Here is a 23,518-nt window from a genome sequence, read left to right as displayed (position 1 = left end):
GGTGTAGGCACAGGGGGAGTGGCAGTTGGACTGATCCCAGTTTGGGGTTTTAAGCCTGTGGGGCACCACAGAGGCTGCTGGTCCCAGCGGGGTGTTCTCCCATGAACAAGTTCCCATCCACTGGTGGACACCTTTTAGATCCACCAATAAGCAGCAGATGATAGAGTCCATCCAGGGCGGCTGACACTTGCGTTCTCAATCTAGTAACTTATTACCTATTTGATGACGGTGGTTTATTAAAAACAAAACAGGAGCTAGGCTGGTGTGGCTCACTGGTTGAGCATCGACCCATGCACCAAGAGGTTGTTGATTGGATTCCTGGTCAGGGCACATGCCCAGGTAGTGGGCCTAATCCCCAGTGGGGGGCATGCAGGAGGCGGCCAATTGATGTTCTCTCTCATTGATGTTTCTGTCTCTCCCTCTCCCTTCCTCTCTCTCTAAAATCAATAAAGAAAAACAAAACAGGAAAATCTTCCCAGATCCCAGGCTAAGCCCCCACCTCTTGTTTTTCCCTCTGGATGGGTTAACATTCCCCATGGGTAAAGCTGCTAGACAAGTCTTTTTCAAGGTGTTTAATTAGCCTGAGCCCTGGTGGTTCAAGAATAAAGGTCAAAAATCGCTTTTGAAAATCCTGTATTAACACGCCTGCCCCAGATTCACAAACTGCATTCGTATGCAAAAAGGTCTGAAAAGTTTAGGAGAGAAAACTTTTTGTTGTAACTTTTAAAACCACAGGACCGCCCTCTGTAACATATCAACACTCCCATCTTCACTCAGAACTAACTCTGGGTTGCACTCTGACATACGCTAGTTACAGAAACAAACACCTGTGGCCGACTATCACTATCGGCCCCGCACAATCAACTGGAATGGTGGCTGAGGGCATTACCAGGTTCACATGTGCCCTTTGTTGTCTCTTTGGTATGTCCCAAATTGTTGTCATTTAAACAGCTCTCTCTTGAAGACTCTGGCCCTGTTAGAGAGGACACTCCATGGCATGAGTAGCAGCATCTGCACTCTGCGAGAACCCCCAGTCCAAGAGTCACATTAATTCACACCACAGAGTGTACTGGACATGCTGCAGACAAGCATTCTTGGGGCCAGATGTGGCCTTATAAGGTGGCCTGACATTTTCTCATGGCCCAGGTCACCCTCCAAAAATATCCAGAGACAGAGAAGAGTGGGAACTGACCTCGCTGAATGTTTCAGATTAACAAGCGCTCTGTCCAACACGAGCGCTAACACCTGCTTTCTGACCAGCTCCGAAAGCCCTGGGCCTATAAAGACCAAGTGGCCTGCAGGGCCCATGCCGGGGAGGGCTCTGTAGTGGCAGAATAGATGGAGCCTCCTAGCACACATCCAAGCTGGTTTCTTTGCTCTAAAAAATGTGTTATTTCCTGTGCCCCTCCAGAATATGCTGAGATCCAACTGCCTTTACTTTATATGGACAATTGCGATCTCTAATTCATTTTCATTAGTGTGTGTTTCTGCCTCTTCCTAGTCCTTGGGCTGAAGCGGTTTCCCAAACCTCCTTTTACTCCCAAGGCCCCGGATCACTGGTGAGGTGCTGCCCCCCAGTGGGGAAGCCCAGCTACAACATCATGGGAGGCAGAAATGACGTTTGGGCTTTCACTAGAGTGCAGCATCCTGGAAAGGTCTCTGGATTGCACCCACCAAGGTCAAAGACATGAAAAAGAGCTGCCATGGTAATAAGTCTATGTTCTGGAATTAGGGAGCAGAACACAATTTCCAAATACTAAAAAGATTTACGAAACAAGCATGAGGTGCTTATGTACACAGCCTCTCACATATTTTATTTTTGCTCTTCAAATGAGACTTTTAGGGTGAAATGCATTTTGTGGGGAAAGGGATAATTTTTGATAATGAGACCTACCCCTGAGGGGCATTTCTCTAATACATTTGGGGGAGAAAGATTAAATAGTCCCTCACATGTCTAAAAGAAAGTGGTCAAAAACCACACAGCTCTATTCTAACTCTGGTTCTCGGTTGCACGCAGTGGAATGTTAATAGGTATGGCTATTTTTGGTAATAGTTGCTTAGAACAGTTTCTCCACTAAACTGTATGACAATGAGCCAGTCTACTTGTAAGACTGGAATTTTAAAAGAATATGAGAAATTGCGAAGCTAGTTTTCATTCTTGTTAAAGGGACAGAACAACACAGCAGCCTTTTTGGAACACTGTGTGAACAGCAAGGCTCCTAATCATGCCCACGGCATTCCCCTGGCTAGGCTTTTGGTAACAGTACATGTAATTGCCACAAAATAGGGCAATGACAAATCAGAGAGCCCTGGTTTCCATTACCACCTGCAGTTTGTAAAAGTGGTCTTTTCTGGGTTGCTCACCATCTGGTCTCAGTTGCAGGAACTTTCTTTTCATAAATAAAAGCCTATCTCTGAAACAGATCAGACTCTGTATGAGTGACGTGGTTCTAACTAACCACTGTGCTGGTAACACCTAAACTGTGATCAGACAGCATTTGGAAAGAAAATGTTCCCCTTTGGAAGAAAGACCACATTCTTGGAGACCAGGACAGTGAAGTCCAAGGAAGACCTCGTAGACTAGGTGGGGGCATGCGACTGTCAGAGGCAGAGAACAGAAATCACCCGAAGTAGCTAGAAAGCGCCAGCGCCGTCACTGTGAGGTGAAGGTCCGGGGTCTGGACCCAGCTGGTGGGACGCGGCTGGACCGAGCGCCCAGCCGGAGTCCTTCCAGGACTTTGGGCGTAAAGCAGCATCTAGGACTGTCCTATATGCGGAGGCATTTTCAGGACGAGGTCCTTGACCCCTGAGCAGGTATTTGAATATAGTATGAACACTGCTGGGCTACAGTATTTCCGCTTTCAACTTACATTAGAAGAGTTCGAGTAAAAAAGAAACACTGTACGACAAGGGTCCTCAATCTTGGATTCCCTGGTCACTTTCGTGAGGACTCCCTCTTGTCCCTCCGCAGCAAGTTGGGGACAGGCTTGGTAAGCCTGAAGACCGCCAGGAGGAATGACTTTTGGGAAACCTCTTAATATAACGTGTCTATTTTTCCTGTGAGTGCAGAACCATTACGATGAGCAGAGATACATTTTAAAACTGTCAAAAGAGCTAGAATCTGTAACAGAACTGAATCTCGTCCATATTCCCACACCACCACTTTCAGGCTAATTTAATGGAAAAAAATCACTAAACTCACTGGTCAGTATTTCAAATCCAGGCAGAGCACACACGAGTTTATTTTGAAATGCAACACAGATCAGTATTTTATGAATATGACTTATTACTACATTAACATTACCAGGTAAAAACAGCTCCCAAATGCATGCGTAGAAAGTTAAGCATAGTCTTTGAATGCCTTATTTCTAAATATACAAAAAATACATTTAAATTAGAGAATTGTAGTGAATCAAAGACTTATAAAATTACAATTTTGATTTTCACAACATAGAAAAAAATACAAAATGACTATATATGGTCATATAAATTTTTACCCAAATTTCAAAGGAGCAGTATGTACTGATTTTGATGTTTGATAATGTTTTATCTGAAACTCAGAATTGAAAATATTTCCACGCCAACCTTTTATTACAAACGAACAACCAAAAGCACAAGTGGAAATGAGGGCACCCTCTTCACAGGCCTCTCGACCGCCACCCCTTCTGTAGGAAGTCTGCCAGAGGAAGGTTCTCGTCTGGGAGGATGGTGCTTTATTCCGTGACTACTTCTCCACGGTGCCTCTGATCACAGGGAGTACGTGTTAAATGAACGATCCAACCTCAGCACACAGGACACAGCAAGGTGCAAACCAGCAGCTTGCGGGCACAGCACTGCGGCACACGCCCCCAGTCTCTGCCAGGTGGTCCCCCAGGGGGTCTGAAGCATCCCCTCAGGGGACAGCTGGGCAGATGATGCCCTGAAATGAACACTGTAAGTCTGACACAACACCCACCGACCACCACCTTCTTCATTTACACTATATAAGAAGATGGGACATTTGGTGGGGTTAGGTGGTCTCAATTCATAAAAGAATGCCACCACTTCAAAGGAAAAATTAATTTATGTTGGAGCTAAAGAAACCAGTTACTGAGAAGTGACTGAAGGCCATGGTGGCATGTCTTACTAATCTGCCATAACCACTTTAAATGTTTGATGTACAAAAATAAACACTGGGTTTGAGACCCTCTTGGGGAAGGGGATCGTTTCCGGTGCTCCTGCCACAATTTCTGCCACAGATGGTTCTCATGCACAGGGACAAAGTACAGTTCAGAGGCCTGAATACAACCACTCCAGCAAAGCAGAAAACCTGCCCTTTCCATTCCATCGTCTATCTCCGCACAACCAAAACCAATCTTACCCAAATTAAGTAATAAGGCTAATATAACCCAAATTGATTCTATTTTATAGTAAAAATACATTTTGAAAAAATAAAAAGAGAAAAAGCATGAAATACAATCTTCCCCACATATTTTATCAAGTACAAGAATAGAGTCTAATCTCAACATGCCCAAGGTAAGGGTGCTGACTTTTAGAAGCAGAATTTTACTGTTTAATTAAAAAATAATGTATCACATATCTGCCTGCATCACATTTTAGGCTGCATATTTTACTCTCTTCTTATATTAACTTCCAAGCCTCTACGAAAATAAGCATTTAAAAAATTAGTTTTCTATTATGACACTCTTCTGATATTAGCAATTATATTTTAAATGATAATGATTCTGTAAGCTAGACTTTTAAAGTTTTAAAGATCAACCAATTTTTTTAAAAAAGGGAAAAAAAGGCTCCACAAAGAACACCCTGTTAAAATCTGGTACCCATCCGAACTTGGGCTTCAGGTTTCATCCTACCCTTTCGTGAGGAGTCTTAAACACACAGTTGAGCAATTAAATGGTACAAAGACATGATGTTAATGAGACAATGTCCATATGACCAAAGTATTTCTTGGCTGCTCTGACATGTGGGATGATACTGCTTTTAGCTCACGACTGCCGTTGGACCATTTCACAGCCTCTGGACTTGGTGGGGGGAATTACAGAAGGCCAAAACTAGGAAAAGCATCCAAACAGAAGAGTTCCATGAAAATTTTAAAATAAAATAGTAAGGGTGTAGAAACCTCTTCCCGAATATTCTGGACTACACTTCTGGAGTAACACCTTCCAAGTGTTTCCCTGGACAGACCCTCTACCCCTGGGACTAGCCGGGTTTCAGGGCCACAAACGAGAGCAGCCGCTGGCAAATCACCCTCGGAGGGTCTGAGACCGGTACTGGAAACGCCCTTGTCTTTCACTAGCGACGAGACCTTCCCTTTCTGAGAACGGTCGTTCTGTTAAAATGTGAGTGAGGCTGAGCCCCAGATAAGATAGGTTCTCTACAATGTACACATACTTATTAAACTCAAGCATGTTTCTTAGTGGCAGGCAGTTATGACTCAATTGAAAACAAACAAAAGGGTTCTAGCTGTTTTCTGATTATAGGAACTACCCCAAAGCTTCGCAGACATACAAACTGCACATTTCATTCACTAGACATGAGGGAAAAGGTCCCAGCCATAACTTCAGAGCATTCCAGAGAACAAAGTTTGCCGCTGCAAAAACACAAACTTTCCAGCATGCAGTCAAGCACTTTGAAAGGGGACGCCGGCCACGCTGCAGACTGAAACAGAACCCCACCGCGAGCCGGACGCGCAGCTGGAGCACCCTCCCCACTCCGACTGCAGCTCAGCCATTCAGTGTTACAGATCTTTGTTTATCAGATACATGAAGGAATCAGGAGGGTAGAAAATGCCAAATTCCTGTCTAGCGCCATCATAAATATTGGAAACTTTTGGTTGAAAAAGCATGCTGAATCTGAATGGACTGGCCAGGATGTTTTATGTAATAGCTTTTGTTTTATTTTATAAAATCCCAGGCCTGTGTGACACTGGATTTTGTTTTTTGTTTTTAATATTTTAAAAATAGTTATTACTTATTTTTTATTAAATGTATAGGGAACTCAAAAAGTCTGCAGCATTGTTTTGTCACTGAAAATGTTGTTTTTTGGAGGGGTGCAGGAAACAGGAACTATTCAGATTTCTTGTGTTCTTCAGTGTGAGAAAGGACCTTTCTTCTCTGGTGTATCATATGGAAGTACAACTGGGGGAAAACTGGAAAGAAAAGAAAGAACAGGTTAAGGAGACCATTTAAAACTGCACGTTCTGTTTAAAGCACATGGTTAAGTCCTCCGGGACGTTCTGACTACTTGGTCCTCCAGCAGCCAAGGAAGGTGAAAGGTGGGCTTGGTGAAGGGGAAGAAACACAGAGACCCACCTATTCCTGTGTCAGCCACGGGGGAAGACTGGTGTGGAAACTACTGTCACTATCAATACCAGTCAAGATGCCACAGAGCCACCACACAATAATATTCTTTACAGTCTTATTATCTTCACACTCATTCTCTGATTTCACAACAACCCGGTGAAGAATTCTAGTGATGGAATTGCTATCCGGGCTGCAGAGGAGGAATTCAACAGGGAGGGCAGGCGACGTGCCTGGGTTTCCCTGCAGATCTCCGAGCTCAGCCCAGCTCTGGGCCTGGGGAAGGCAGGTCTGTGCCCTGGAAGGCTGGGAAGGGGAGTGCCACAGCATTCCATCTGAACACAGCTAAGACAGGTCTGCGTGCAGGAAAAGTTTTCATGAAAAGACAGCCCGTATCGTAGGCACTGAAGGTTCTGTTTTTGGCAATTTATAGATTACTTTTTAAATTAATGGTTCAGCCCTGGTCAGTTTGGCTCAGCTATAGAGCGTCGGCCCATGGACCAATGAGTTGCAGATTCAATTCTGGCCAAGGGTACGTACCTGGGTTGCAGGTTTGATCCCCAGCCCTGGCAGGGGTATGTGAAGGAGGGCAACCAATCTATGTGTCTCATTCACATCTCTCTCCCTCCCTCTCCCTTCCACTCGCTCTAAAAATCAATGGAAAAATATCCTTGGGTGAGGATTAATAACAACAACAAAAAAGTAATAGTTCTCAAATGAACTGGATGGTACTGCCTCCCTAGGGAATATTTGGAACTGGGGGGAGAGAGCACTTGGGGGAGCAGTTTCCTGGCACTGAGCACATGGGGCAGCAATGCTAAAGCCTGCGTCATGTGACTCGCTCCACAGCCAAGAATGATTCCATCCCCCGTGCCGCTACGTCCTTGCTGGAAGATGCAGCGCACTGTCTGGCCTTTCCAAGGGCACTGCGAGCAGCCCTTGTGTTGAGGGGACTCAACAGCAATGTAGAAACTCAAGTGAGATGGTCTTGGGTGTAAAATATCCTTCCTTTCCTCCCCTTCTCAACAGTTCCAGTCTGTTTTTTAGACAATAACCTGTATTTTGAGGGAGGTAATTTCTAGTACTGCCAACTCTCTCTGACAGTTTCTCCCTTTTTAAATGGGTTCCAAGTTGAACAAATTTCAAATGGTTCTCCCAAAGTACTCCAAGACACCAGTGGGTATGTGCACACAGAGCCGGTAAACTGCAGAGGAGGCCCGATGCCGAACAGGGCTGCCAACCACTCCGCTCACCATTTGCTGGTATAGAGTTATTCACAGAAAAGACCAGCTTGTGCATATAATTCAACAGTGAGAGAACTATTTTGGTATGAGCGCCAGAAAATTTGACAAGCTCTATAATCTAAAAACTGGAAGTAAAGATATAATTAAACTGTAAGGAATGCTAATTGTAATCATTTAAAAACGTGGGGCTAGTCACATTTCTACAGATACGCTTCAGTGAAGGAAACGTTGTGGCAAAGTAGGCGGAGGACTTCTCCTCTGGCTGCATTTGATTACAACACCCGACAGGGCGGTGACAGCCTCACAGCTAGTGCTGCGGGTGGGAGGGACAGCAGCACCTACAAGCCACTCCGTGGGCCCTTAGTGGCAGTTAGAGCAAGATGGCGAGTGTACCTTCATCCCTGCAGGTGGGGCCTGCTGGCTGCCAGAGGAGGCAGAGGTCAGAATCAGAGGGCAGATGTCACGTTCTCTAACATCTTCCGGAGGTTTCTTGGAGCCCAAGAGAAAGCAATGTGTGTGGGGTGGGAACGCTTGGGCTGGATGTTCTTTACATCTCTAACACTGACTTCTTGGTGACCAGAGCTTGGATAACACGGCCTCCACCTGAATGACCCACACGTTCAGGCTGAACTCAACTATAATGGCTGAAACAATTTCAGATTCATGGCTACTATTTTTAATTACATTGAGCTAAGAAAACCTCAACTTGACAACAGGCCAATTAGACTTCTAGCTTCTGTGCGCCCAGTTCAGAACACACAGAATGGAGGTGGCTGCTGTGTGTGTGCATGTCTTGGTGTGTTGGGGTGGGGGGCATGTGGGTGCCACTGTCCCCACCTTCCTGTAAGAAGACGGGCTCTCTTTTTCTTTGGGGAGAGGAAGACTTGAAGGATTAGAGCAATTGGAAATGCTCTGCCCGGGGCAAGTTTCATTCCATTTCTCTAAGAAACCAGAGGTGTGGTTATGGTTACTGACAACCCGGAGCGCACAGTTTCTTGGTGTCCTCACCCTACATCATTGCTTCTCAGCCTGTTTATACCCTCACTCTATAAACACTTTTCACCAACGCGGGGAGGGCAAATGTAAGCAGGACCTAGGCACTGACTGAGTCCTGAAGACGCAGTGCAGCAGAGCAGGGAGGAGCACCTTGCAAAGACTCCACACATCCCGACACAAGCACACACCTGGGGCCAGGGCGCAGGGCCGCAATGTAGGCTGCACGTGCACCCACGCAGTGACGGGCCAGGACCATACAAACAGGAGCTGCTTTATGAGATGTCTGCCTGTCTATGTATGTATGTATCTTTCTATAGATAAAGAAAACCAAATTTGGTAGAGAAGACAACATGTCAATAGTAACCTCTCCTAATTCTGCATTTCTTCTAATAAATACTAAGTTTTGGAAAGACAGAAATGTGCAGTTGGCTTGGAATGAGCTGTACAAATTGGTCTCAACATTAGCACCTAAACTAGTGAACACACCCAGGGCAACTGGCCCCGGCCAGAAGCACAGGTGCCAGCAGACGCAGGGCCTTGTAGCGGGGGATCTGGTCTGGGCTGCCATCCTGAGCTAGGTGGGGAGTCAGGGATTAGGAGGAAATCTTTTAATCTTTATTTGAAATCAACCCCTATTCTTTGTCTACACGAGTTAAGCCACCTTGAAAAAGAAAGGCTATAGACTTCAGCCAATCCAAGGTCTCTTACCAAAGGAGGCTGCAAATGGAAGGGGGAGGAATGGAGGCAAAGAAAGCAGACTTGGTGAGAAGTCCGTCCAGCTCTCTGAGACAGCTGGCTGAGGTCTGTGTTTTCTCTCCTCTATTTTAAAGCCAAGAAGGAAACCCCACAAAACTGAGATTGTTTCCCTGGAGGAACGCTATCACTGGGGAGGCTGCCTGTGCGACCAGGCCCCTCGCTGTGTCATGAGGTCGGCAGGCAGAGGCCAAGGCTGGGCCCTGGCTGGCCACCAGCACACGAGAAGGACGAGAGGTGCAGAGGCGCAGGCTGCCCCCGAGCTGTTCTGGGGATGCAGCCCTTCTTCCCTGACATGCGAGAAGCCCTGCAGTGACCCCTGATTTCTGGTAATGTGGCAGCATCTTGTTATTGATTTGGTTTCATGTTACCCTCTTGACTCTTTCTCAGTTTCCCAACAATGGCATCTATATCTGTTTACTCAAAACCTTTGGCTGAATTTACGTAAGTCCTGTAGTGCCCGCTAACTGAGGTAACGCATGTTCCTCTCGTGTGGCACAGTGGCGGTGAAGGGCTGTTGCTCTGGAGACTGGAAGATGAATCTCTTAGGGAACAATATTAGACAGGTAAGAAACTGTAAGTTAAGCCATCATGATTTCAGCACCAAAGAGGAGGACCTGAGAGTTAGCAGAGTGGGAAATACATCGTGAAGCAGAATCGTATCCGAGATAAACGCTCATATAAAATTGGGATCAGGTTTTGCACAATGCATGGAATGCAGTTTTCCAGAGGGACACGAACACACCGCATATCGCTGTTAGGGTGCTTCTTGCTGAGGGCTGAAGGAATGTCCAACCCTCCTGTCTGAATTTAACTGGAGGGTAAGAGGAGAAGACAGCACCTTATAGACTAAAATAAGACTCAGTCACAATGGCTACAGGAACAGGTAAAGGAGGAAAACCCATGTCCCTGGGTAGAACAAGATCCTCTTGGATATCGGACATCAACCACAGGGTTTCAAATGAACATCAGAATTCAAGAAAAGGACCGAACAACTCTTCTTCAGCAAACAGGCCTCACTTCACAGAAGCCTCACACACGGCGTCTGTCTGACGGGTACGCGGACAGGCACCTCTGCGTAGCCAGGACAGGCCTTAGCGGCTCCGTGAAATACTGGGAGCCAGCCTGGAGAGAACACTGTGTTCTGTTCAGATGGTTTTAGTGCTTGTTTCTAAACAAGAAATTAAGAATTATAGAAAAAATAATCTGTTTTTATTTTGCTATTTGTTTCCAGTTAACTACTGACTCCTTATACATGAAGCAACTACCTATTTTGATATAGTAAAAATGCAAAACAATCTCTTCACAATGTTTTTCCGACACCATAATGAGCAGTTCTTGAGAAACAGAAAAAGTCAAGGTAAGGCTTTAATGGCTTTTTTGTTTTCCACGTGGTTCTTTTCTCCAACAGACAGTTACCTATGCTGGTGCTCATGGGTTCAACCCACACACTGAGAAGGGCTGCATTGTGGCAGCTGTACTGAGAAGAAGTCATCTTTCCACAACTACTACCAGCAAAAAGTTCCAATAAGTCAGATGTACATTTACCTGGATATTGTGTAAAAACAACCAAAGGCATTTAATTCTAGCTACTGTAGAGACAATTTTTAAAACAGGTAAATATATGCATAACTGTTTACTTACCTGGAATGTAGGCGATCATTACCAGAATTAGGAATGCATAGTAGTCAAAGGAGAAATTGTATTTGTTAGGTAAACTGATGGAGTACAGGCCAGCCTGTCTGACAAAAGGCAAAGCAGCATATATCGTGAGCAGTTCTCCTGACACGCCCATCGGGTACAGCACGATGAAAAGTGTGTACCTAAAACAAAACAAAATGCTCATTACTGAGGCTCAAAGCCAGTTAGCAGAAAGACCCACTCCCACCCTTCTAGTCAGCACTGGTCTCTTAGAAAGCTAATGTTTATACATTGTTCTGTTGACCCACTGTTGAAGTTCAGGTTTTACAAGCCAGTTTTTGGAATGGGCCTATAGCAGGGATATTTCTGAATGATCTAAAATAAAATAAATGTGTTTGATCAGCCTCAAACAACTCCCTAAAATAACTGAGGTGATGCCAAATATTGGTCAAGTAGGGGCACTGAATCATGGCTATCCTGAACCTACCCCATGGGGTGGGGAGCTGAGATGGGTCATTGCAGGGAGCTGGGGGAAGATGTTGGAGCATGTGTCTAGGAATCCCTAACAATGTACACAAAATCTCACCTGTAGACAGAAAACAGCACAGTCGATGTGTGTGCACTGTTATAATTATTCAAATGTCTGTACACGCTAGTGTACAAACTGAAATATATGCTAATTCAAGAAACATTAAAAATTCGTAAGAGCTTTTGGTCATTATGTAATTTGTCAGTGTAAAAAAAACTACAATTACTGCTTGGCCGGTGTCGTTCAGTGGGTTGAGTATTGTCCCATGCACTAGGAGGTTGCCAGTTCAATTCCCGGTCAGGGCACATGCCCAGCTTTGGGCTCGATCCCCAGTTGCGGGCCTGCAGGAGGCAGCTGATTGATGTCTCTATCTCTATCTCTCTCTCCCTCTCTCTGAAATAAATAAAAATATATTTAAAAAAACAACACCACCAAACTACAATTACTATCACCTGGGACAATCTACACACTTTCTTTCACTTTAAAAAGAAATTTTCTATGTTGCAAAAAGAATTCAGAGAGAAGTTTGTCCTAAGGAACAAATCGGATATCATTTCGAGGTATAAGTATTGCTAAAGAACTCATCAGCTCAGATTTTAAAAAGGCTTTGACTGCAGCATTATTCACAGTCGCCAAGATATGAAAGCAACCTAACTGTCCACTGATAGGTAAATAAAGATTATATATAATGAAATATTACTCAGCCATTAAAAAGAATAAAATCTGGCCATTTTTGATGGATGGCTGTAGAAAATATTATGCTAAATGCTGTGTCAAACAGAGAAGGGCAAATACAATATGATTTCACTTGTTCGTGGAATCTAAAAAACAACAAATGAACAAACAAAACAAAACAGAAAGAAACAGACTCATAGACATAGAAAACAAACTGATGGTTGCCAGAGGAGGGACTAGGGGTGGGTGAAAAAGGTGAAGGGAAATAAAATAAGTCACGGGATGTAACTAATGTACAGCATAGGGAATACTATAGTTAATAGAATCGTAATAGCTTTGTACAGTGACAGATAACTAATTTTATTGCGGTGATCACTCTGTAAGGTATATAATTAGTTGACAACTATGTTGTACACCTGCAACTCATACATAATTTGTGTGTCAACTACACTTTAATAAAAAAAAAAACAAAAAAAAAACAATAAAAAGTCACCCAGCTGGTGTGGCTCAGTGGATTGAGCGTTGTCCCATGGACTGAGAGGTCCCAGTTCGATTCCTGGTCAGGGCATGTGCCTGGGTTGCGGGCTTGATCCCCAGTAGGGAGCGTGCAGGAGGCAGCCGCTCAGTGTCTCTCTAACATCGATGTTTCTATCTTTCTCTCCCTTCCTCTCTCTCTCTCTCAAAAATGAATAAACATTAAAAAAAAAAAAAAAAAAAGTCTTTGTCTGCTGTTTGTGGATGGCAGTGAGCACTGGGCTCCAAAATCCCAGGTACAGGAATTGTGCTGAGAAATCTGTGACGATGGAAGGAAGACATGTTCTCCACTGCCAACCTCAGCTGTGCTAAGGAGGGTGGTGAAAAAGGAAGAATTCCCCAAAAGCCATGGAAAACAGAGACAAAAGCATCATTCTTCAATAGTAAGTCAATGAACTTTCCCTATAACCAGGCAGACTGCGTTCATAATGCCTGCCCAGGTTGGTAGAAACTCCTATGTTTTTCTCATTCTTTCCTTTTCCTAATAAAAATGTTTACTGCAAAAATAAATAAAATTTAAACATAAATACATAAATAAAGGAATCCACATACCTGAAATGTCACAAACAACTGGTCTGTCTCTAATTTAATCACAGAACTCATAAACTGTCTAAGAACCACTATTTTCCTTCCATGAAATGAGGCATTTGGGCCCTAACTACAATGTTGCTCCTTTTGCTTTGTCAATCCTCCCCATAGTCTTTTTCAGTGCGGAAAACTGCTTACAACTGTCTCATGGGTCAGTTCAGATAAAAACACAAACTGTTGGCCTTTTATCCAATTCATAATGAATATTATTGTAAAAATAATCAAAATAAAATAAACTGATAATAAGCTAAACTGCCATCTAATGTTTACTATTAATTAGAAATTAATTTAAGAGGCATAGCTGTTGACAAAATTGAGACTAGGAGAAATGGACTTGGTCCATAAACCATCATAACGACAGAAGATCATCAGTAAAATTTGATACGAACAAAAAGGGCTGTTACAGCAAATCGCTATTGAATAATTTATCTGAAAAGAATTGATTCAATAAAAATACAAATATAAAAAAATTTAAAACAGTATTTCTATAATCAAAACTAAGTAGAGTTCCTCCTTATCCTGATGAAATCTACAGACAAGATTTCTACCCAACCCCTGTCTCTTACAACTTTTTTAAGGAACTTAGAGGCAGTATTTAGACACTACTGCAGTGATAGATCTTTTCAAAAGTTTGTCTTTGTTCCCTGTACTTCTTTACCTGGCCCATTTGATGAGATAAGGCAGATGGTTTAATAGACTGAATGTATAAAAGGAGTAGCGGATAATTTCTGTGATTGTCCAGGCAATAACAAACAGAAGGACACTGTCTTCACTCTGTACCTGGAGGAAAAGGAAAATAAAAGCAGAAAACATTTGATAACAAAAAGCACTCACTATGTGCAGCCCCCGCGCCCCCGCCCGTCTCTTTACAGAGCTGGTGGACACAGCCCCTGGTCTCTACCCTTAGTGCCACAGCACAGCACAGAAAGAGCTTGCCACACAAATGACAACAACTGGGTATAAAGCCAAGTGAGAAGAGGCAAGCAAGTGAGAGGAACTCAGCTTACTGATGAGTGGGAGACACAGGGACTGAGAATTGTATGAGCTGTAACCCACAAACAGAAATTAACATGAGGAGAATGTGAACTGATGCTAGTGGTTCGATAAGAAGAGTAGAGGGCAAAACTGGTGGAAAGCTTGGTATCCATTAACAAGACAACTTGGAACCTGAGAAAATTTTAAGGAAGAGGAATGTAATGATTAAAACACAACTGAAGATGAGGCTAATTCACTGGGTAGGATGAATTCAGGTGAGGGAAGAGCTGGAGACTATGTAAGAGGCAAGGCCCAATCATTGTCTCCTACTGGTGACCCCGTCCCCCAGTCGAGGCCTGGTTTAATTTAAGGATTAAAGAAGCTTCCATGCTCATCACAGTAAGTAGCTAAAGCCAGCAGAGCTTTGGAATTCCTAACCTCCTATAAAGTTGTTTTCATGCAGAAAAAGTAATAAACTTCTAAAAGAGCCCCTTAGGTGTTTTTCTCTTTTCTTTTCTTTTTTTTAAAAGAGATTTTCTCACTGGATACCTCAGACTGCAAATCTTGCATGAAAATCTACTGGTGTGGTTTGAACTTTCAACACCTCCTTCCCACCCACCCCAGCTAGGTTTACCATAATCCTTGGTGCTGGAAAACTAGGCATAAGAAACAATTTTACACTGCAACTCACTTACGTTTTCTTGCATCCAAAAAGGGCCGTTGGAGTTGAATTTGAGGAAGAAATTCCACAGAGCAAACCAAACAAATTTTAATTATAAGATGGATCTTATGTCTTACTCCTAACATCTAATACAACAAAGGTATGGCATTCTAACCTTAACTCTGCTTCTTTGTATTTGCAATGTTAATAGTTTTTAGCACTTATATTCTTCCTCAGAAAGTGTACATGGAGCGATCCACCTACACGATATGAAATACGCAGTCATTTACATACCCATTAACTAAATTGCTCTGACAAAGAATTTCATAAATGCAGTTACTATTTTCTAAAAATAATAAGAATTTTATACTGTCAAGAGCAAGAGAACTTTTTGTTTTCCTGGTGCTCTCATATTAACCCAAGTAAAGTAAAAGCTAACTCCTCTAAAGCTGTCCTGTTTCATTTCTCAAATCCTTGCTTAACACCATCTATACTAAAATATAATTTCAGAGCACACTCTGCTTTTTGATGTAGTTTGTAATCCTCCTCATCTTAGGAAGATATATTTTTATAGCTCTAGGCTGAAGCCTTGCTTAAAGACCTTTGAGTTATAATATTTTGCACTGTAAACGTCTTGGAAGCTGGGGGTGTGTTGTTCATCTTTTGATTCCCAAAAGCACTTTGTGCTTTTTACAAGTATGAGCTCAATAAATATTTGTAAAGCAAATGAATTATTTTTTGTTAATCCTCATCCAAGGATATTTTCCCATTGATTTTTAGATAGAGTGGAAGGGAGGGAGAGAGAGAAACATCAATGTGAGAGAGACATATCAACTGGTGCCTCCCGCATGACCCTGACCAGGGCCTGGGATCAAACCTGCAATCCAGGTACATGCCCTTGACCAGGAATCGAACCTGAGATCCTTCAAAGGTCTGGAGGCCAATGCTCTAACCTCTGAGCCAAACTGGCCAGGGCAACAAATGATTTAAATCCAGTTCCCTGCTTTTTGATACCTGATATCAGTTTCTGTGGAGTCTTAGTGGCCTTCAAGCACACAGTTAAGAAACAAACCACCCAAACCTCCCACTCCAGCCCAGAGGTTATTTGATTGACCCCACCCCCCAACCTGTTAGTCTTGAATCAAAAAACTGTAACAAACTCAGACCCAGACTAAATGTGAAAGCAGTCTCTTCCCAGAGTCCAGCTATAAAGACCATGTCATAATTTTAAAAAGGCCGAGGATGGGGGAAATGACTATCTTGCACAAATGATATCTTCAGATCAATGGGACTGTTATTAAGAAGGACTTGGGCTCTGGTTGGGTAGCTCAGTTGGTTGGAGTGTGGTCCCACACACCAAAAGATGGCGGGTTCAATCCCTGGTTGGGTTTTGTGCAGGAGGCAACTGATTGATGTCTCTCCCCCACCCCCCATCCTGTGTTCCCCTCCCATTCCTCTTCTCTAAAATCAATTAAAATACATGCCCTCATGCCTAGCCGGTGTAGCTCAGTGGCTGAGCATTGTCCCATGGACTGAAAGGTCCCATTTCGATTCCCGGTCAGGGCATATACCCAGGCTGTGGACCCAATCCCCAGTGGGGGGCATGCAGGGGGCAGCCAATAAATGTTCTCTCTCACCGATGTTTCTATCTCTCTCTCCCTCTCCTTTCCTCTCTCTCTCAAATCAATAAAGAAAAGAAATATATATATATATATGAATCAACTGATAGCTTCACTGAAGTAAAAGCAAAAGCAGGTTAGCTTTGGAAGGGTTTTTTGAGGGACAAAGGGCTGGGGTTATAAAAACTTCAACTCAGCTTTTTTAAAAATTAAGAACTAGAATATTTTATTAATTATTAAGAATAAGAGGTTTAATATGTCCACACAAGAATTTGCACTCAAATGTTCATATCAGGATTACTTGTAATAGCCAAAAAAGTAAAACAACGAAATGTCCAGCAACTGGTGAATGGACAAAAAAAATGCGATACACATCGGTACAATGGAATCCGATGCAGCAGTACAAAGACACAATGACACATTCTAACATAGATGAATCTCCAAAGCACTGTGCTGAGTGAGAACAGTCAAACACAAATGACTACCCTTTGTACGATTCATGTTTATAAAATGTCCAGAAAAGACAAATCTAGAGACACAGTATATGAAGGTTGCCTGGGGCTGGGAGTGGGAATGGGGATGAACTTCTGAAGGATATGAGGGGTCACAGTGGTGATGGAAATATTCTAAGACTGGATTATGGTGATGGTTATAAACTTGGTCACTTTACTAAAAGGTATTAAATTTATGCTTAAAATGGGTGAACTTTATGGTATATAAATTATAACTCCATTAAGTTGTTTTTTAAAAAAATGTTTACTTTAAATTATTGCAATTGCCTTTTTTTAAATGAATTTATTTTTGCTACAGATGTTTCTCCTTTTTCCCCATTGACACCAATTACCTTTTAAGTGAAAAAAGGAGGATTTAGCTGGGTTTACAAAAGAAAAGAGGGAGACAAAAGGGTAGGTTTAGATTAGGTTGCCAAAATGTCTTGAAGAAGTCATGTTTCGAGGATGCATATCCACAATCATGGCACGAGGGGGGAGGGGGCACAGGCAGCCCCACGCTGGACCCTCCAGGCTGCAGAAGGCAGGCTTCCATCCCCTGCTCTTCGAAGAGGGGGAGGGACTGGGTGTGGGTGGCTTGTATAATTTAGCCAAGGGAGTTTACATAAAATTCAAGCTGGAGAAACAAATGAGTGCAAGAGAAAAACCTTTACACACAAATAGCATCATATGTTTGACTTTAAAAGGCTCAAGGAGTATCTGTACATGAAAAGCTGTCATTTTTATTATATTCAAAGAAAAACAGATGGTGCCACATAAGAAAATCACTATTGTAGAAACTCTATTCTTCTTAGCATTTTGGAACCTGCTGCTTACCACTCTGGTTATTGAAGGGAAAAAAAGGAAATCCCTGATCATGCTCTATGGTGAGTGTTCTTTCCTCTTCTTTTTCTTTTTTTATCCTCACCCAAGGACATTTTTCCATATTTTGTTCAGATAGAAGGAGGGAGGGAGGGAGGGAGGGGGGGAGGGAGGGAGAGAGAGAGAAACATTGACGTGAAAGGGACACATCGAGTGGCTGCCACCCACACGACCCAACTGCAATTGAGGTACGTGCCCTTAGCGGGAACCAAACCCAGGTCTCTCTGGACCACAGGCCGATGCTCTAACCGCTGAGCCAAACCACCAGGGCTCTTTCCTCTTCTTAATACCCCTTTCATTTGTGAAGCAAAGAGATTTTGGTAAAACCAAAAAAGCGAGGAGTAGACTCTGTTGTTGGCAAGAATGTGAGGAGTATGTTTACCTTAGTCTGTTCTAGCTCCCATAATAAAACACAACAGACTGGGTGGCTTAAATAACAAAAATGTATTTTCTTAGGTTTAGAAGCTAAAAGTCCAAGATCAGGGTGCCAGTGCCTTTGGCTCCTGGTGAGGAAGCTCTCCAGGGTCTCTCTTAGGGCACTAATGCTCTTGACCTCATCTAACTCAAATAACTTCCCAAAGACCCCATATCCAAATACCATCACTTTGGGGTATGAACATAAGGGGACACAATTCAGTCCACAGCAATGTTCCAGACCAGATGTCAGCAAACATTTCCTGCAAAGGGCTAAACAGCATATATTTTAGACTTTGTGTCATATGCAGCCTTTGTCACATAGTCTTTATTTTTTATATCCTTTAAAAATGTAAAAACCATTACAAATTGCGAGCTAGATTTGGCCCACAGGCCAACCTCTGTTATAGGGCCATTTGACACCCCAACTTTCACTTCCTGTTCATTCCTACAATATCCGTCTTCAGCCTTCCTGTGGCAGACTGTGTGTTGCCAGGGTGGGAGGGCAGGTATTGGGTGGAGGGACAGCAATATATCTACATCCAGAGGACACTATGAACACAGGAAGTACTTAAAAACATGTGTAGGCAAGTTTTTCATGTTATGTCATCTTAACATCCTAGTAATCTTTTTATTGTTTGTGGTAAAATATACATAACATAAAATTTGCCATTTTAACCATTTTTAAACATATAATTAGGTGGCATTAAAGATATTCACTGTGCTGTGCAACCATCACCCCTATCCATTTCCACAACTTTTGCATCATCCTAAATAAAAACACACCCATTAAATAATATTTCCACTTCTCCCTCCTTCTAGCTGCTGGTAGACACTATTCTACTTTCAGTCTTTAAGAACTTGCTTATTCTAGGTATCTCATTTAAGTGGAATCATACAATAGGTGTGTTTCTGTGTCTAGCTTATTTCACTCAGCATAATGCTTTCAAGGCTCATCCATGTTGTAAGCTGTGTCAGAATTTCCTTCCTTTTTAAGGTGGAATAATATTCCATTGTATAAAATACCACATTTTGTTTATCCATCTATCTGATGGGCATTTGGGTTGCTTCCACCTTTTGGCTATTCTGAATAATGCTGCTATGAACATGGGTAATTATCTGTTTCAAACCTGTTTTCAGTTCTTCTGAGGAGTAGAGTTCCTAGATCATTTGGTAATCCTGTTTAACTTTTTGAGGAGCAAACTATTTTCCAGTGACTGCACCATTTTACATTCCTACCAACAGTAACAGGGGTTCCAAACTCTTCACATCTTCACCAAAACTTATTTTACTTTTTTGACAGTAGCCATCCTAATATGTATGAAGTGGTATCTTGGTTTTGATACTTCCCTAATGATTACTAATGTTGAGCGTTTTTTCACGTGCTTATTGTTCATTGGTTCCTCATCTTTTTTGAGGAATGTTTATTCAAGTCCTTTGACTATTTTAAAAGCTTTTAAAAATAACTTCTTGCCCAGCCGGTGTGGCTCACTGGTTGAGCATCAGCCCATGCACCAAGAGGTTGCCGATTCGATTCCTGGTCAGGCCACATGCCCAGGTTATGGGCCCAAGCCCTAGTGGGGGACATGCAGGAGGCAGCCAATCAATGTTCTCTCTCATCGATGTTTCTATCTCTCTCTCCCTCTCCCCTTCTATCTAAAATCAATAAAGAAAAAATATTAAAAAAAAAAAAGGACCTGGCGGTTTGGCTCAGTGGTTAGAGCATCGGCCAGCAGTCCAGAGAGACCTGGGTTCGGTTCCCGCTAAGGGTACGTAATTCGGTTGCAGTTTGTCCCCGCCCCGGTTGGGGTCATGTGGGGGCAAACAGTCAATGTGTCTCTCTCACATTGATGTTTCTCTCTCTCTTTCTCTCTCTCTCTCCCTCACTCTATGCAAAAATGTCCTCAGGTGAGGATAAAAAAAATGGTAATAATTTCTTTTTGCCTGGCAGGTGTGGCTCAGTTGATTGAGCATCATCCCATGCACTGAGAGGTCCTGGTTTGATTCCCGGTCGGGACACATACCCAAGCTTCGGGCTCGATCCCCACTGGGAGACACGCGGAAGGCAGCAGATGGATGTATCTCTCTCATATCAATGTTTCTATTGCTCTCTCCCTTCCTCTCTCTAAAGAAATATCAAAAACATATTTAAAATTTTTTTTCTTTTTAATAATTATGGTGACAACAGCAATAAAAATAATTATATATAACAATTACTGATATGCCTCATTGAATTCACATTTTACAGATGAGAAAAGTGAGGCTTACAGAAGTTTGAACCCCGGTTGTGCCCTAAAATTCAGTTGGTTAGAACACTGTCCCAATATGTCAAGGTTGTGGGTTCAATCCCTAGTCACAGCACATACGAGAATCAACCAATGAATGTATAAATAAGTGGAACAACAAATTCATGTTTCTCTCTCTCTCAAATCATTCAATTAAAACAACAACAACAACAACAACAACAAAAGTTGAAGAAACACATATGTAAGAACCTGGAGAACAGATAAGGTAAATGTAATTATTTTCTAGTGTCAGGAAAACCACTAGTTTTCCTAAGAATGTGGCCCTCCTCTGAAGAGGGATCACTGAGTAGGATTCGGGACACCAGAGGGACTGAGTGGATCTGACTCACTGAAAAGGACTGAGCAAAGTACAGTCAAACCTCGATGGAACCGACTAATTTGGGCAGAGGGGAGAGGTGTGCCAGTTAAAGCTGAAAGTACATTATATAATAAAGTAGGCTTTCTGAATGCATGTTAAAAAACTGACAAATCAGTTTACCTGTTTTTACGTATGTAGACACACTTGTGTTAGTTAAAATTAAGTGTGTATGAAAAGTTTAATTTCACAGAAAAATTTTCTATATGTATTACAGTAATTTTAAATTTATACAGAAGAGGTCTAGTAAATGCATGCATTCACCAACTGTAAACAAATGCACACGGCTGGGGCGTGGCTTAGTGCACGTGGGCACATTGGCCAGCACACACTGAAACTGCTGCAGAGTCATGCCACGGAAAACAGAACCAATTACCCATCGAACTGCGGTATGATCACGTGCTAATCATTCATTGAATGTAGAGTGGTGACTATTGGATTTAAATATGTAGACTATAGTTGTAGATATGTAATATTTATGTTGGCAAAATTACTACATATGTTTTTTCCAACATATGGCCTATTTGCTAAAATGTGTTAAAAATAACAGTGAATTAATAAGAAAAAATAACCTGTTAATTTAATTATAAGTAAGTCTTGGTTAAAAGCATTTAAAAATTAACAGTGTTGATTTTCACATGACACACGGATTGGAAATTTTGTCCGTTAAATTGATGTCCACAAAATCAAGGGTTTACTGTATAAACAATTACAGGCCATTGCTGTCCAGAGGCATCTTTAATATGTCCATGAAACGACTTTTAGTTGTAAATAGACTTACCCAACACAGAATCCAATGTAAGAACTTGGAACAAGCCCTAATGAATTCCCTAAAGTTAATGTGAATCTTCTTCCCTGAGCCCTACTTTGCTAATAATCTTCACTGCTTTTTTGTTTTAGCCCTGTTTTACTTTCTGCGTTTAACTCCTCAGCAAGATCCCTAAAAATCTATCCTAAAGTGTGTTTCTTTTTTTTTAATCTCTGCTATGCAGAAACTAAAATACAAAGTAGGATTTCAATTAAAAATTAAAACAAACTCATAAACACAAAGATAACAAAGAAAATGAGAAAAAAGAAAAAATACCTTACAAGGCAAGCCTCTGGTTTTCCGGATAAGCGATCATCCCAATCATCTCAAATTTGTCTTTGGGTAGGTACTAAGATTCACCTAAGTGCTTCTTTCCTATTCCCTCATGGAGGAATCAGCATGGTGGCTAAAAGCTCAAGGTGATGAGAAGGGCTGGGGAGCATGTGGGCCTGGAGGCCAAAGACATGGAGACATGAGGGATGGCTGGGGGGCAACTGAGGATGGGGAGGTGTGACACATAGGGGTGATGGGTAGAAAAGATGGCTAGTGTGGTTGGGAAATCAGGTGGAGTAAATAAGAGCACTCAGCAAACACATGCAAACACACACACACACACACACACACATTTTTTGTTTGTTTTTCTACCACTCAGATGGTATCCTCTCCTCATTCTCTCAAAAGAGAGAAAAAGAATGATAATCAAAGGCAAATGGCAGTTGCTGAAGCAACACCAAGAACCTGCTTTACGCTCAGGAAAGAACACTGGCTCCTCCTCGTGTAAACCAGTATTTTTAAGAAACGGGCTTCTCGCTGTTAGAGAAGGTATTTACAAACGTGGAAGGAAGAATACTGAGGTTCTGGATGGTAACTGGAGAATTGGTGTGACGTCATGATTATACACACAGATATATAAATACTTATAGATATAATGTGTATGAGTATGTATGTATAAGATGCATATATGTGTGCATGTACATATATACGTAAATGTATATTCTAACTTTCTCTACTGAGAAGACAAGAAATAAAATTTCAGTAGCAAGGAGCATGCACCTCAACTATCCAGATATTGGTTCCTAAGTACCATCCTCAACTAAAAGACACCAGGCTCCTTGGCAAAATAGCTGATTCCAGGGCTAGGGCAGGGGAAGTACAGGGTCAGTGCGGAAATCTTTTTTTGTCAAAAAGAAATACTCAATGAATGATGGAGACAAGTCAAAAGGACAAATCACAAACAATTTTAGCATCAATCACAATCCACTGGATTATATAAAAATTAACGTGTTCAAATTGATGTTAATAAAATGAATAAACAAATAGGGAAAAGGAAAAGCTATTTTTTATGGCAGGATGTCAACTAATACATGTTTAGAAATGGCAGAAATAGAGAATCGCCACTTGGTAACCATCATAGAGGTGGTTGTACAGGCAGGAGTCATTCCCACAAAATACAGATCAACAAGGAGGAAAATGGTGACGTGAGGTTGGAGAAAGCTGGCAGACACAGCCAGGAGCAGGTGATCAGGGTCAACATCACCAGGGGCAGGACGGGCAGTCATGGCATCGCCATCTCACGTGCTGCCCCGAGAAGAGCATGGCGCCATTTCTGATATTCCTGCCAAGAACGCACAGCTTGAACTAGTTATGAGGGAAAACTGGACGAATCTAGGTTGAAGGTCACTAAAGAAAGTAAGGTCTTTCCTCTTTGAAACTGTCAAGGACAGGGGAGAGCAAGCTCTTCAGATGGATGG

At 42.3% G+C, this 23,518-nt stretch overlaps 1 protein-coding gene and 1 pseudogene across 1 annotated transcript in view; both read right to left on the bottom strand.

Annotated features, from left to right (window-relative positions):
• Positions 1-3,056: 3,056 nt before the first annotated feature.
• HACD2 (3-hydroxyacyl-CoA dehydratase 2) overlaps positions 3,057-23,518 on the bottom strand; it is a 109,169-nt gene continuing 88,707 nt past the window's right edge. The window contains exons 5-7 of the mRNA XM_036243281.1: positions 13,918-14,039; positions 10,937-11,115; positions 3,057-6,148 (exon numbers count right to left, since the gene is read on the bottom strand). Of these exons, the coding sequence (XP_036099174.1) occupies positions 6,066-6,148; positions 10,937-11,115; positions 13,918-14,039 (384 nt within the window). The 3' untranslated portion in view covers positions 3,057-6,065. The remainder of the gene's footprint in view (positions 6,149-10,936; positions 11,116-13,917; positions 14,040-23,518) is intronic.
• On the bottom strand, positions 22,413-22,545 carry LOC118618052 (annotated as a pseudogene).

The sequence above is a fragment of the Molossus molossus genome, unplaced genomic scaffold (genome assembly GCF_014108415.1).
Source record: "Molossus molossus isolate mMolMol1 unplaced genomic scaffold, mMolMol1.p scaffold_m16_p_5, whole genome shotgun sequence".
In the NCBI taxonomy this organism is placed as follows: domain Eukaryota; kingdom Metazoa; phylum Chordata; class Mammalia; order Chiroptera; family Molossidae; genus Molossus; species Molossus molossus.
This window is presented reverse-complemented; position numbering and strand designations above follow the sequence as displayed.